The sequence below is a fragment of the Copadichromis virginalis genome, linkage group LG14, assembly GCF_057382275.1.
Source record: "Copadichromis virginalis isolate Kocher_CV1m ecotype Utaka linkage group LG14, C_Virginalis_male_GT1.1, whole genome shotgun sequence".
Taxonomy (NCBI): domain Eukaryota; kingdom Metazoa; phylum Chordata; class Actinopteri; order Cichliformes; family Cichlidae; genus Copadichromis; species Copadichromis virginalis.
Window position 1 is genome coordinate 26,344,695 of NC_140631.1, and position 12,520 is coordinate 26,357,214.

General features: G+C 39.6%; 2 protein-coding genes and 1 non-coding gene across 4 annotated transcripts; all 3 read right to left on the bottom strand.

The window, feature by feature from the left end:
- Positions 1 to 1,831: 1,831 nt before the first annotated feature.
- Positions 1,832 to 2,555, bottom strand: LOC146694074 (large ribosomal subunit protein bL28m-like). The gene is made up of 3 exons (XM_085430166.1): positions 2,376 to 2,555; positions 2,160 to 2,294; positions 1,832 to 2,060 (listed from the first exon to the last, which is right to left on the bottom strand). The coding sequence occupies exons 1-3, from the start codon at positions 2,526 to 2,528 to the stop codon at positions 1,932 to 1,934; spliced, it is 417 nt and encodes a 138-aa protein (XP_085286292.1). The 5' UTR covers positions 2,529 to 2,555; the 3' UTR covers positions 1,832 to 1,931.
- Positions 2,556 to 7,743: 5,188 nt separating this feature from the next.
- On the bottom strand, positions 7,744 to 11,303 carry LOC146694075 (large ribosomal subunit protein bL28m-like). 2 transcript variants are annotated; one of them, XM_085430163.1, is made up of 6 exons: positions 11,170 to 11,303; positions 10,421 to 10,726; positions 9,002 to 9,154; positions 8,786 to 8,920; positions 8,600 to 8,686; positions 7,744 to 8,174 (listed from the first exon to the last, which is right to left on the bottom strand). In XM_085430163.1, exons 2-6 carry the CDS (start codon positions 10,703 to 10,705, stop codon positions 8,079 to 8,081), a joined length of 756 nt encoding a protein of 251 aa, XP_085286289.1. In that variant the 5' UTR covers positions 10,706 to 10,726; positions 11,170 to 11,303; the 3' UTR covers positions 7,744 to 8,078. The 2 variants fall into 2 exon arrangements, with proteins under 2 accessions (XP_085286289.1, XP_085286291.1); XM_085430165.1 differs by having other exon boundaries at positions 11,107 to 11,170.
- An 887-nt stretch (positions 11,304 to 12,190) lies between these two features.
- On the bottom strand, positions 12,191 to 12,277 carry trnastop-uca (transfer RNA opal suppressor (anticodon UCA)). The gene has a single exon. It is a non-coding gene; the product is annotated as a tRNA-Sec (tRNA).
- Positions 12,278 to 12,520: the final 243 nt, after the last annotated feature.

The window sequence follows — 12,520 nt, forward strand, 5'->3', positions numbered from 1 at the left end:
CAAAACATAGAAAACCCAGGAACAATAACCAATAACTGCCTAAACTAAAGGCAAAATAGGAAATAACACAAACTAATAACATATCAAAAAATACAAAGAAAACTCAGAGTGCTGGGTCGGAGACCCAGCCTGTGACAGAAGCACGCTAACGTCTTTTGTCTACTCTGTGTGCTCGTAAGGGTCTGACCCTTTCACTCCTTTGATTTTTTCCTCGTATCTTTTCTTTGTCTTTTCGTCGAGTCTGTCTTTGTACGGACCGGCATTGTTTTTCCTTTTGTTTTGTACATTCCTTTTTTGTGCGGCAAAGAAAAAACAAGAAGGTATTGGAACCGGAGAATGAACGTTTTGCGGTGCTGCAAATGCTTGCATTTGATGCGGTACTTGGATTGTTTTGCCACTAATTCCCGGCATGCAATGCGCGAAAATCACGTGATTGCTAAACAAGGGAGCGGGTGCATTCGGCCTCCTCGGCTGTAATTGGTCCAGCCCAGAGTCGATCATGACCAATTGGCCAATCCAACACCTTTCATTATATATACCCTTCCTAAAAAAAAATAAAAAAAAATAAAAAATCCATCGGCCCATAAAAACAAAAAATCGCCAGCGGCCCACCGGGCAAATGCCCGGTATGCCCGATGGCCGGTCCAGCTATGCCTGGCACAATAACAACTAGTAAACAAATTAATTAAATAAATGAAAACGACTGTCACTAAATTTAAAAAAAGAAAGTCAGTTAAACATTCATCATTCTAAACTAACACATGATTTAAAAAAGAGAGATTATAAAAGTAAGCACACTAAATGAAGTGCATTGGGACATAGTGTCAAAGCAGTGTGTGAAAAATGAAGGACATTCTTGGTATTTAGTAAAAGAAATTGGGGTAAGTATCAGTTAGGGTCTGCAAAGCGAGGCTTGTTTTGCGGCCACATGACCTGGGAATCTTGCAGTTATTGAGTTGTTTGTCAACTCGTCTTTATACCAAAGTACCAAGGAGTCAAATGTGAGGCCATCTGTCTGACAGCTGAAGCGTGTCTGATATTGTGTCATGCAACAGGATCTCAAGCACAGCAGCAGGTCTAAAACAGAAATGCTGAAAAAGAAAAGAATCAAGGTGAATCTCAACCCTGAATGAAACGCTGTCACTGGTCCTTAAAAGAGCTGTACATGAATAAATCCTTGCAAATCTCAATGAACTGAATAGAACAGAGTGTGCCAGAATTTCTTTACAATGATGTGAGCAACTCCTTAGCGTGATGCTAAAGAGGCTTTTGCAAGCTATTGAATCATTGTTTCTCTCCTTCTATATTTTTTTGGGGTTTTTTTCTTAAATAAATAATGACATTGTATATGTCATCTTTTGTTATTCATCTGAGTATGTGTGTATATATATATATATATATATATATAAAAAACACCCAGCACGGGTGTGTCTAGGGGGATATATATATATATATATATATATATATATATATATATATATATATATATATATATATATATATATATATATATATATATTTATTTATTTATTTATTTATTTATTTATTTATTGAAAAATGTAAAAAGGCTTTGTTTTTAGTGAGAAAGTTCTTCAGGCTGAAGCTCAAACTGTTGCTTACTTGTGTTGTGTTAGTCATTGCTTTGTGTCTAGGGGGAAAAGACCAAGATTCTGTATTGTTTCTTATCTCTGACCTTTCATCGTCAGTGCTGCTGCAAACACATTTTTCTGCTCTTGCTCTTGACGAAGGCGGTCGCACTTTTCTCTTCTCCTCCTCCTCCTCTCCCTTAGCTTCCCTGCTTAAAAAACTAAGGGTTCAAATCCATCAGTAAAGAGGCCTGTGGATAAATAGGAAACAGTCTTCCTCCTGCAGGGTTTCCCTTTTCTCACAACCTTTTTCTGTAAATGTAATGTCACATACCGACACATAACTCACTCTAGACACACCAACTTAAAACTTAAATGACTCATTACTTTGTGCTCCAGCTGCCGCTGTTTCTCCACAGCCTCCTCCAGACTTAGACCAGCCCACTCTACCACTTCTTCTGGGATCTCAAACTGCTGCTCACAGAGAAAAAAGTGGGAGTATTATTTATTTATTTTTTCCTTTGATGACTTTACTCACCGGGTCCTCGGTTGACTCAGACATATTGGACATACCTTGTATTTCTCGTAAACTTTTTCTCGTTTAATGGGGTCATTAGGGTAAAGCTCTGTGTTTTTGCGTGCTAAACGAAGCAGCATTGCCCTCTTCAGGTCCATCCCCAGTTTGGAGTTGAGGTCCTCCTTTGGTGTCTACAACCAGTCATTAGTTAGAGACACATGGAAAACACAATAAGAAAAAGTTCGTGTTGAACCGGAGTAGTTTTCTCTTACTTTGAGGATATAATAGTCGAAGCCGTAAGCAGCATCGATGAGGTCCAGAGTGCGAGCTGTGACTGGGATGGTGAACATGTGGTCAAGGATCTCGCTGTAAAGTTCTCTCTTGAACACTTGTGGTTTCCAAGTTTTCCTCAGACGAGTGGACATCTAAACAAAGACAGTTTAGACAACTTTTAAACTATTTCAAAACACACACACGAAAAAATACATTTGAGTAAGTAAAACGAGCACTTTTTAAATTTTCTCAGGTTAAATAATAAATATATCACATAATATCACATGAGGTGGTTCACCACAAGTATTCTCATTGGCAATAGTCAAATATATCACTGAAAATAATCAGCTGCTTCTCCAATGAGTCTGTCATTATCAAATGACCTGTAGCTCCACTCTATTAAACTACTACTGCAAGACAGCAGCAGTCAGAGTTCATCCCACAGCTCGTGGAGAAAAACAAACTCCTCACAGACTTGCTCTTAAAGAAGAAATAGTGGTTCTGATCAAGACAAAAGCCTCGTGTGACCTGAAAGAGGAGCTGGCACATAAATCTGTCTCGGTATGATTCAAATAAGGAATTATTATCGTCATTATTATTATCATTATTTGTAAGGAGATGTTTCCTCTTTTGGTTCAGGTGGCGTTCTACTACAGAACTATGGTGAAGAGGCGCCTCACCTATTTTTCACATCATCTCTCACCTGTCAAACAGAGATATATGTGCAGGTGGAGGAGGTGGTTTGTAGGCTCACACGGGCCTGTGAGCGATTTAGTGATTTCCTTTTGAGGCAGAATTTTGAACTTTTTTCAGTTGTTTACACTTTCCCCAACCTTGCTTGGATCTGCTGGTTGTTGTATTTGTGGTGCTCCAAACCCATGTTGCCAACAAGGAAGCTGCAGAGTGTCCTCTATTGGACAAACTACAAAACATCAGCACTCATAATATAGCTGAAGGACATTTCTCCCATCATCTTTACTTTTCTGACTTTCATTTATCAGCTGTTATAAATCCTGATACTGATCATGTAGAATTTTTCTCTCAGATTTATTTATTTATTTTTTTAATAGTCCCACTAGGACCAGTTTTCTGTTATGTGCTGATTTAGAAAACCTTAAAATCAAGAGGATGTGCTTTTGTTTTGCACATGAAAAAAAACAAGTAGTAAAACAATAGTTGAACTGTGACAGAAGATGATGGAATGACTGAAAGAAAGAAGATCACTGAGGACAATATACACAAGTGATTGAAAAATGTAAAAAGGCTTTGTTTTTAGTGAGAAAGTTCTTCAGGCTGAAGCTCAAACTGTTGCTTACTTGTGTTGTGTTAGTCATTGCTTTGTGTCTAGGGGGAAAAGACCAAGATTCTGTATTGTTTCTTATCTCTGACCTTTCATCGTCAGTGCTGCTGCAAACACATTTTTCTGCTCTTGCTCTTGACGAAGGCGGTCGCACTTTTCTCTTCTCCTCCTCCTCCTCTCCCTTAGCTTCCCTGCTTAGCCTCTTATGTCCCTGTCTAGTCTCGTGTTTTTTGTATTACTTTTCCCTGGAACATTCTCTCACAGTCTGTTCTCTAAAACCTAAAAGAGGAATTATGGATTGGATCAACTGGTCCCTAAATGCAATTGACACCCCTTTCTCAACGAGAAGTTTGGGCTTGGGTGAGCCTGAGTGCTGAAGATATCTACCTATTCGGAACCATGGTAACAGGGTTCTGGCTAATCGGAGCTGGCTTGGCCCTGACTTATCAGAGAATTAAGAAAGCGGAACCGGCTGTTCAAACCCCCACAATGCTGCCCGCTGGGATTGGAACGATGGGAGAGGCGTGAGTTTCTCAAAATGGGCTCATTGAAAGCAGCATGGTTAAGACCTTGGAGACGCTTACAGCTGCCGTGAATACTCAGAATAACACCTCTGTACGTATATTGGTTTACATCAAGGAGAGGCCTGCTCAAAATAACACCTTTGAGTGAAAGTTGGATTACATCGTAGAACAGCTCACTGCAGTCGTGAGTTCTCAGAATCGGCTATCTGAGCAAAAGAATGACAACACCACAGAACGGAAGTTTGATACCATCATGGGGAAGCTCGTGGTTCTCCAAGGGGAGATTGAGAGACCAGTGTCGGAGTGTTAAAGAACAGCTTTGAAATTCTCATGAGTTGTTGCAAAAGAAAAATTACCATGGCACAACACAGAAGTGCTACCTCGTCAGGCCAGGACTCTGCAGTCTATTTACACCTACAGGCCAGTGGACACTCTCTCAATGATGAGGATGTACACATCCTGGACAGGGAAGAACGCTGGTTTGAACGCGGAGTCAAGGAGGCCATTTACATAAAAAGCGAAAGACCATCTCTGAATCGAGGAGGGGGCCTAAGGGTACATCTTTTGCCATCTTACAATGCTGTGATTGCAGCCATTCCCCAACTCTCTGTGAATGGTACTCATGGCCATTGATCAGTGGTTGTTGATCCATAGTCATGAGAATCTGCATAATTAAGATTAAGGAACTGACCTCCCAGCCCATTGTTCCTTCAGTGTGCTGGTTTCAGTCATTATGCAAATGTACTTTTTATAAGATCGGGGAAACCTGCAGTCAGCTGAGGCTGAAGAAGTCACTTGGATGAGTGACGAAACGTTTCTCCTACTGAAAACGCTACAACCAGATGAACAGAATCAACTTTTGGAGTTAGTAACATAAATACAAATTACAGCATGTTTTTTTTCTCCATTTGTGGGAGCATTACCTTAATTTGTGTTATGCTTATATAATAACAACAGTCTTGAATTTTGAAATCAACACACAAACTGATTTTTTTTGTCAGCTGGAAGAGTTGTGATTAAATCATTTTCAGTGCCTCAATTATGCTTTGCTTTTTATTAATAACAACAACAACAACAACAATCTTTATTTATAGAGCACATTAAAAGCCAGGGGCATGCCAAAGTGCTTTACATGAAACAATAAAACAATAAAATGATTTACACTAAAACATCAGAATCATATAGGTGTGGGATTATGTTCACAGGTAAAAAAAACCACTAATAAGAATAAACTATAGCACAGAGCTATAGCAGAGTAAAGCTGTAAAGCTGAACCATCAAACACAGTGATGGAAAACATTGACAGCACAGAACAACGCAAAACAACCAGACACATTAGAACAACACACTAGAAGCAAGGCGAGAATTTAACTGGTAGAAAAAGCAAGTTCAAACAGATATGTTTTAAGCCGTGATTTAAAAGATTGAATAGAATCAGACGCCCGGATGCCAATCGGGAGACTGTTCCACAGCTCAGGTGCAGCTAGAGCGAACGCTCGATCACCTCTAGACTTCAAGCGAGATCTGGGCTGAACCAACAATGACTGTGAGGAAGATCTTAAGGCCCTCGTAGGAAGATATGAATTTAAGAGTTCCTTAAGATAACTTGGCCCTGTGTTATTAGTAATTTTAAAAGTAAACAACAGAATTTTAAATTGAATACGAAATTTCACAGGCAACCAGTGCAGATCAGCAAGGACGGGAGTGATGTGAGCAAACTTCCTAGTTTTAGTTAGAATGCGTGCAGCGGCATTCTGGACTGTCTGTAATCTATGTAAAAGGGTAGAGTGGAGACCATAATAAAGTGAATTACAGTAATCTAGTCGTGACGTAACAAAGGCATGGATAAGCTTTTCCAAGTCATTGTGCGGGATGTAATGTTTGGCCCTGGAAATAAGGCGAAGTTGGTAGAAACTAGATCTGACGACAGCAGATACTTGTTTGTCAAGTTTAAATGAGCTGTCAAGTAGCACACCCAGATTCCTAACAGTGTCAGGGAAAGAGCTAGTGAGAAAACCAAAAGCATCATGAAGTTTGGCACGAAGAGCGTCACTGCCAAAGATCATAATTTCAGTTTTCTTATCGTTAAGGATAAGAAAATTTGCCAGAAGCCATTGCTTGACCTCACACATGCACTCTCGAAAGTTACTCACGGACATAGCTAGATCATCATTCAGCTCAAAATAGATCTGGATGTCATCGGCATAATAGTGAAAGGCAATGTGGTATTTCTCCAAAATGACACTTAAAGGAAGCATATACGGTGAGAACAGGGTAGGGCCTAGCACAGATCCCTGGGGAACACCACAGCAAACAGGTACAGCGGAGGAGGAGGAGGTAGCCAAGTGAACCGAAGAGAGCCGATCGGAGAGGTAAGATTTAAACCAATCCAAGGCAGTGCCCTTGATGCCTACAGTGTGCTCTAGTCTCGCCAATAGTATGTTATGGTCAACCATGTCAAATGCCGATGAAAGATCCAATAGCACTAGGACAGATGGGCGTCCATTGTCAGCCATTAGTAAAAGGTCGTTAAAAACTCGAAGCAGTGCTGATTCAGTGCTATGGTGTTGTTTAAAGGCCGATTGATATTTATCATTAATGTTATTCTCATCCAGGTAGGTCTGAAGTTGAAGCAGAACTACCTTCTCAAGAATTTTAGCCACAAAGGGAAGTTTGGAAATCGGCCTATAATTGGCATAATCATGCCAATTAAGTGCTATAAAGTTATATAGTGTAGCATTAAGTGGACACAGCCCTGAAAATAAAGACATGAGACTATGCTTGCCTGGGAAAATATAGATAAGAGGGAACCATTTTCTGTGGAGTTACTGGAATGCTGTTGTTTAGACTATAATGAGAGATCTTCTGTAATAAAACTGTCAGGGGTTCGTCACCATTTTGAGATCCGCGGCAACGTGTCTTGCAGGACGCATCTCCCTTCTAGAAGTATTGTAAAAGAGAAATAAAGTGTTAAATGGTCTACTGAGCAGTGTTTTGTCTTCCATCGGATGCTTCTGAGGAATCAAAAGAACTCAGTAAAGTGATGATATTAACTCATTCACTGCCATTGACGTCTATAGCCGTCAATTGCAGTGAATGAGTCAATGGGTTTAACTCATTCACTGCCAATGGCTGGCAGTGAATGAGTTAACAAACGGGGAAAAAAATCGGTAAATTTCTCGATATCTTTGCATGCACGGTAATATTAATTAGCAGATAATTTTTTCACTCTGGGTTTTGCTACCAGTCTATGTGCTTCACTGCTGTAACACCTCTGCTGCGACACTGGTGGATATTGTTCTTTCGATAATATTCCGACTTACTCAAGACCCACTGTCACAGCCATGTCGATATCAGCACAGGTGGATGTATTTCAGTGTGGACAATGTACAGTGACATCTGTGGATAAGTAACACCTTAACACCATGTTAACTGAAGGAAAAGGTACATATAAACATATATGGTTTGATAATTGTGTTTTCAAATTGAAGTTATTTAAAAAAGAAACTCATTAAATATTCTTTACAAAACAAACAAACAGAATCAAGTTTTAAGAGAAAAGGAATCTTTTATTTTCTATACATGTGCCTCATGTCAGAGCTGCTCAGGGAATATTTACACCATTGGAGGTTTTTCCCTTAATTCCTGAACTTCCTTATGCAAGGCTGTTAAATGCAAAGAGGAATAATCCATAAGTGAAATAGGATAAATAAGTATTAAACCAACATGGCTTAGTTTCTTCTGTCACTTTCACCTTTGCGCTCTTCTCGGTTGCATTCAGAAACAAGGATGTGGGGATTCAAACTCTCCACCAGATCCAGAGAAGCTTCACAGTTCAACCTAATAATTTTTTCCAGTTACACAAATGGTTCAAGATATCACTTCTTCTCTATGACGTGTGGCTCCAACAGTTTCTTCATGTGCAGCTCCTCCACCAGCTTATCCACACAGACCTTAAACAGAGGTTCAGGTTCCTGAAGGACAAGAATATAAAGACAACTAAACATGTTGGTCTCATGTGTAGGCCTTTCTTTTAATTTATTACTGCAACATAGATGAATAACTTAAAAATGTCAAAAAATGCTTCAAATGTAGCTTAAGAGAGATTTATCAAAAGATGTATCTCATGACCTTTAAATGTTACAGCTCATTTTAATATAAAACAAAGAATAACATTGTCAGCTTTCATCTCACATGGTCCTGGAAGCAACACTGTGGTTTTAATAGGAAAAACTAAGGGTTCAAATCCATCAGTAAAGAGGCCTGTGGATAAATAGGAAACAGTCTTCCTCCTGCAGGGTTTCCCTTTTCTCACAACCTTTTTCTGTAAATGTAATGTCACATACCGACACATAACTCACTCTAGACACACCAACTTAAAACTTAAATGACTCATTACTTTGTGCTCCAGCTGCCGCTGTTTCTCCACAGCCTCCTCCAGACTTAGACCAGCCCACTCTACCACTTCTTCTGGGATCTCAAACTGCTGCTCACAGAGAAAAAAATGGGAGTATTATTTATTTATTTTTTCCTTTGATGACTTTACTCACCGGGTCCTCGGTTGACTCAGACATATTGGACATACCTTGTATTTCTCGTAAACTTTTTCTCGTTTAATGGGGTCATTAGGGTAAAGCTCTGTGTTTTTGCGTGCTAAACGAAGCAGCATTGCCCTCTTCAGGTCCATCCCCAGTTTGGAGTTGAGGTCCTCCTTTGGTGTCTACAACCAGTCATTAGTTAGAGACACATGGAAAACACAATAAGAAAAAGTTCGTGTTGAACCGGAGTAGTTTTCTCTTACTTTGAGGATATAATAGTCGAAGCCGTAAGCAGCATCGATGAGGTCCAGAGTGCGAGCTGTGACTGGGATGGTGAACATGTGGTCAAGGATCTCGCTGTAAAGTTCTCTCTTGAACACTTGTGGTTTCCAAGTTTTCCTCAGACGAGTGGACATCTAAACAAAGACAGTTTAGACAACTTTTAAACTATTTCAAAACACACACACGAAAAAATACATTTGAGTAAGTAAAACGAGCACTTTTTAAATTTTCTCAGGTTAAATAATAAATATATCACATAATATCACATGAGGTGGTTCACCACAAGTATTCTCATTGGCAATAGTCAAATATATCACTGAAAATAATCAGCTGCTTCTCCAATGAGTCTGTCATTATCAAATGACCTGTAGCTCCACTCTATTAAACTACTACTGCAAGACAGCAGCAGTCAGAGTTCATCCCACAGCTCGTGGAGAAAAACAAACTCCTCACAGACTTGCTCTTAAAGAAGAAATAGTGGTTCTGATCAAGACAAAAGCCTCGTGTGACCTGAAAGAGGAGCTGGCACATAAATCTGTCTCGGTATGATTCAAATAAGGAATTATTATCGTCATTATTATTATCATTATTTGTAAGGAGATGTTTCCTCTTTTGGTTCAGGTGGCGTTCTACTACAGAACTATGGTGAAGAGGCGCCTCACCTATTTTTCACATCATCTCTCACCTGTCAAACAGAGATATATGTGCAGGTGGAGGAGGTGGTTTGTAGGCTCACACGGGCCTGTGAGCGATTTAGTGATTTCCTTTTGAGGCAGAATTTTGAACTTTTTTCAGTTGTTTACACTTTCCCCAACCTTGCTTGGATCTGCTGGTTGTTGTATTTGTGGTGCTCCAAACCCATGTTGCCAACAAGGAAGCTGCAGAGTGTCCTCTATTGGACAAACTACAAAACATCAGCACTCATAATATAGCTGAAGGACATTTCTCCCATCATCTTTACTTTTCTGACTTTCATTTATCAGCTGTTATAAATCCTGATACTGATCATGTAGAATTTTTCTCTCAGATTAATAGATATAAACGCTGAACTTTCACAGCCAATAATACAGCAGGTGATGTTCTTCTTTAGCAATACAGCGCTTTGCCATTTTTACTAAGCAGCAGTAAAGCTTTTCATTTTCACCCAATTCATATTTTCAAGATTACTTTACTTTTGTGAATGGTTCTCTGTAAAGACACAATGGCTTGATGCAAATCAAATGGAGCAAACTCAGGAATACAACTTCTAATGCTCTGTTCTTCAGAAGCTGCCCCCTGCTTTCATACAAGCATTTTATATAATATAATATTCTTATAGGAAATTATCAAAAGAGGAAATCAAAAGAACACAACAGCAGCACGAAAAAGACAAAAAAAACCCTATTCTTCTACAGACTAACTTTGTCATTGTTGGCATATCTGTAGCCCGATATCCAGCCCTCTCCTCCCCACAGGCCGTCCTGGGACTCTGGAGGGTAGTAGATTGGGACTGGGACATCCTGCACCCGTTCCTTCAGCCCCGTGTTGGGGTTGGCTCGGTACTGGACTCCTAGAGACCTCCAGTGGACAGGTGTGGGTTCCTTCTGTTCAAGTGACTTGAGGTAGTGCTTCGGGAGACGAGCATAGATGCCCTGTTTCATTTTAAGGGCCTCCCACACTTTAGGGGAGTACTTCAGAAGAGGCATTTTTGCTTTTGACAGTCAAATCTGCAACACAGAGGGATGAAAGAACAAAACTTAGTGTTGCTTGTATTGACCAATCAAAAAAATCAACAGTGTTCCAGTGTTTGCAGGTGTTACAGCTTTAATACATACAGAAAATATTCTGGTGCAGAAATAAAAGAGGAAAAACTTCCTGATTTTTCTGTGACAGGTTGCATTCTTAAAACAATGAAGCGAGAACTGCGATGAAGACTCAGAAAGTATTTTTTTTCAGTTCCCAGAAATGCCTTATGTAATTACAAGCTGAACATTTTTCTGAATCGTTTATTTCTTTTGATAAATAACTACTGGGATACAGAAACAGAATAAGTTTGATGATATTAGCTGATCGTTAACCAATGCAGGCCAACAACACAGGTACACACCGGCTTATTTAATGAAACAAGCCCTCCATAAGTGTCTGTACCAGCACCATTAAAAGGTCTCACCGCGTAATTAGAAAAAGCAACGTCGTCAAACAACAATGGAGATTTTAATCCACGTTTTCTCAACATCAAGCCAGCAAGGGCATCGTGAATCCTCCGCTACTGGCCGCAACTTCCGCGAAGAGCAAACAGCGTCACATATGATTGGCCGAGAGAAGACGTCACTCTGTCGCTTTTTCCGGGCAAACCGGATGTGCACCCACGGGCAGAAAATAAAAATGTACTTTAGACCAGAACAAACGAAAGACGCGTTCTTGTAAAATACTCAACATATATATAAACGTGTTATGTTTGTGTTTCTTTCATCTTTTTGCATCAAAAGCTTCCTTTAAGAATCTAAGCGCTGTGTTTTGTTCATTATTCGGTAGAAGTATTCTTAAAATCCTTCATTACTTATAAGCAGCATTACACTTAATAAATGTACAAGAAATCTGTTTTTTAAACCCTAACGTCAAGGTGTTTTTGTCTTTTAGTCAGTTAATCAGACTTCATTGCACACTTAGCGTGCAGATAAATAGAATGAATTACTGGAGGGAGAAGCTTAAAGAAGAAAAGAAATCCTTAAAGAGAACCTAAATCAGTAGTAGAAGAGATTCAACAAGAGACGATAATCTCTCCATAGCAGGGATTGTAGTTCATTGAACTCTGCAGGAAGTTTACTTAAAAAGAAATAAAAATATATAAACAATCTTTTTTTTTTTTTTTACATATATGTGTTTTAACAGTTGCAGATGTGTCTATCTGTCACAAGACGGAGTGGAGACGGTGTACAGGTAGGGCTTTGTTTGTGAAACCCTTCTGTTTAAAGTGCTCATGGTTTGGAGGACCATTACCATCTCCTGCATTGAAGAGTTCAGATATTATTTTGATACTGATATATAAGAGTCCGTAAACGTGAACTTTTATTTTGGAGAGCAATGACGAAGGTTGACAGGAAGTGGCACAATGCGTTTTTAAGTGTTTATACAACACAAATCATTAATCGCTCAATTAATCATCATTTCAAAACTGTTCTTCGCCGTTACGCCCGAAAGGTGGAATTGAACCACTCTGCCGCTAAGCAGCTACAGGTTTGAAGCCTGCACCCCGGACCACCGAGGCTCATCCGGGCACTTACTGACATCCTCTTTACGCGTATAAATACCCCATACCTTTAATACTCATCTGACTCACGGTGCTACATACAGTGACTGTTTTAAGCGTGCTTTAATCAAAGATAGGTCACAAAAACGACCGTCTACTGTAAGACAGATAATCTAATCTTTCTTGTGCGAATAAATCACTGAAGAAAAGACATGTAATCAAGTCTGCGCTGTTATGCAAAGCAGACGTGCTTTGATTGGCTGTCTGAAAA

Bases quoted from the DNA above. Each gene is read 5' to 3' on its own strand.
- LOC146694074 (XM_085430166.1), bottom strand. From the start codon at position 2,528: ATGTCCACTCGTCTGAGGAAAACTTGGAAACCACAAGTGTTCAAGAGA. The intron at 2,295-2,375 runs GTAAGAGAAAAC...GACTGGTTGTAG, and splicing joins TCGACTATTATATCCTCAAA to ACACCAAAGGAGGACCTCAA. The intron at 2,061-2,159 runs GTATGTCCAATA...CTCTGTGAGCAG, and splicing joins AAGTTTACGAGAAATACAAG to CAGTTTGAGATCCCAGAAGA.
- LOC146694075 (XM_085430163.1), bottom strand. From the start codon at position 10,705: ATGCCTCTTCTGAAGTACTCCCCTAAAGTGTGGGAGGCCCTTAAAATG. The intron at 8,687-8,785 runs GTATGTCCAATA...CTCTGTGAGCAG, and splicing joins AAGTTTACGAGAAATACAAG to CAGTTTGAGATCCCAGAAGA. The intron at 8,175-8,599 runs GTAATGAGTCAT...CTTGTCCTTCAG, and splicing joins AGCGGCAGCTGGAGCACAAA to GAACCTGAACCTCTGTTTAA.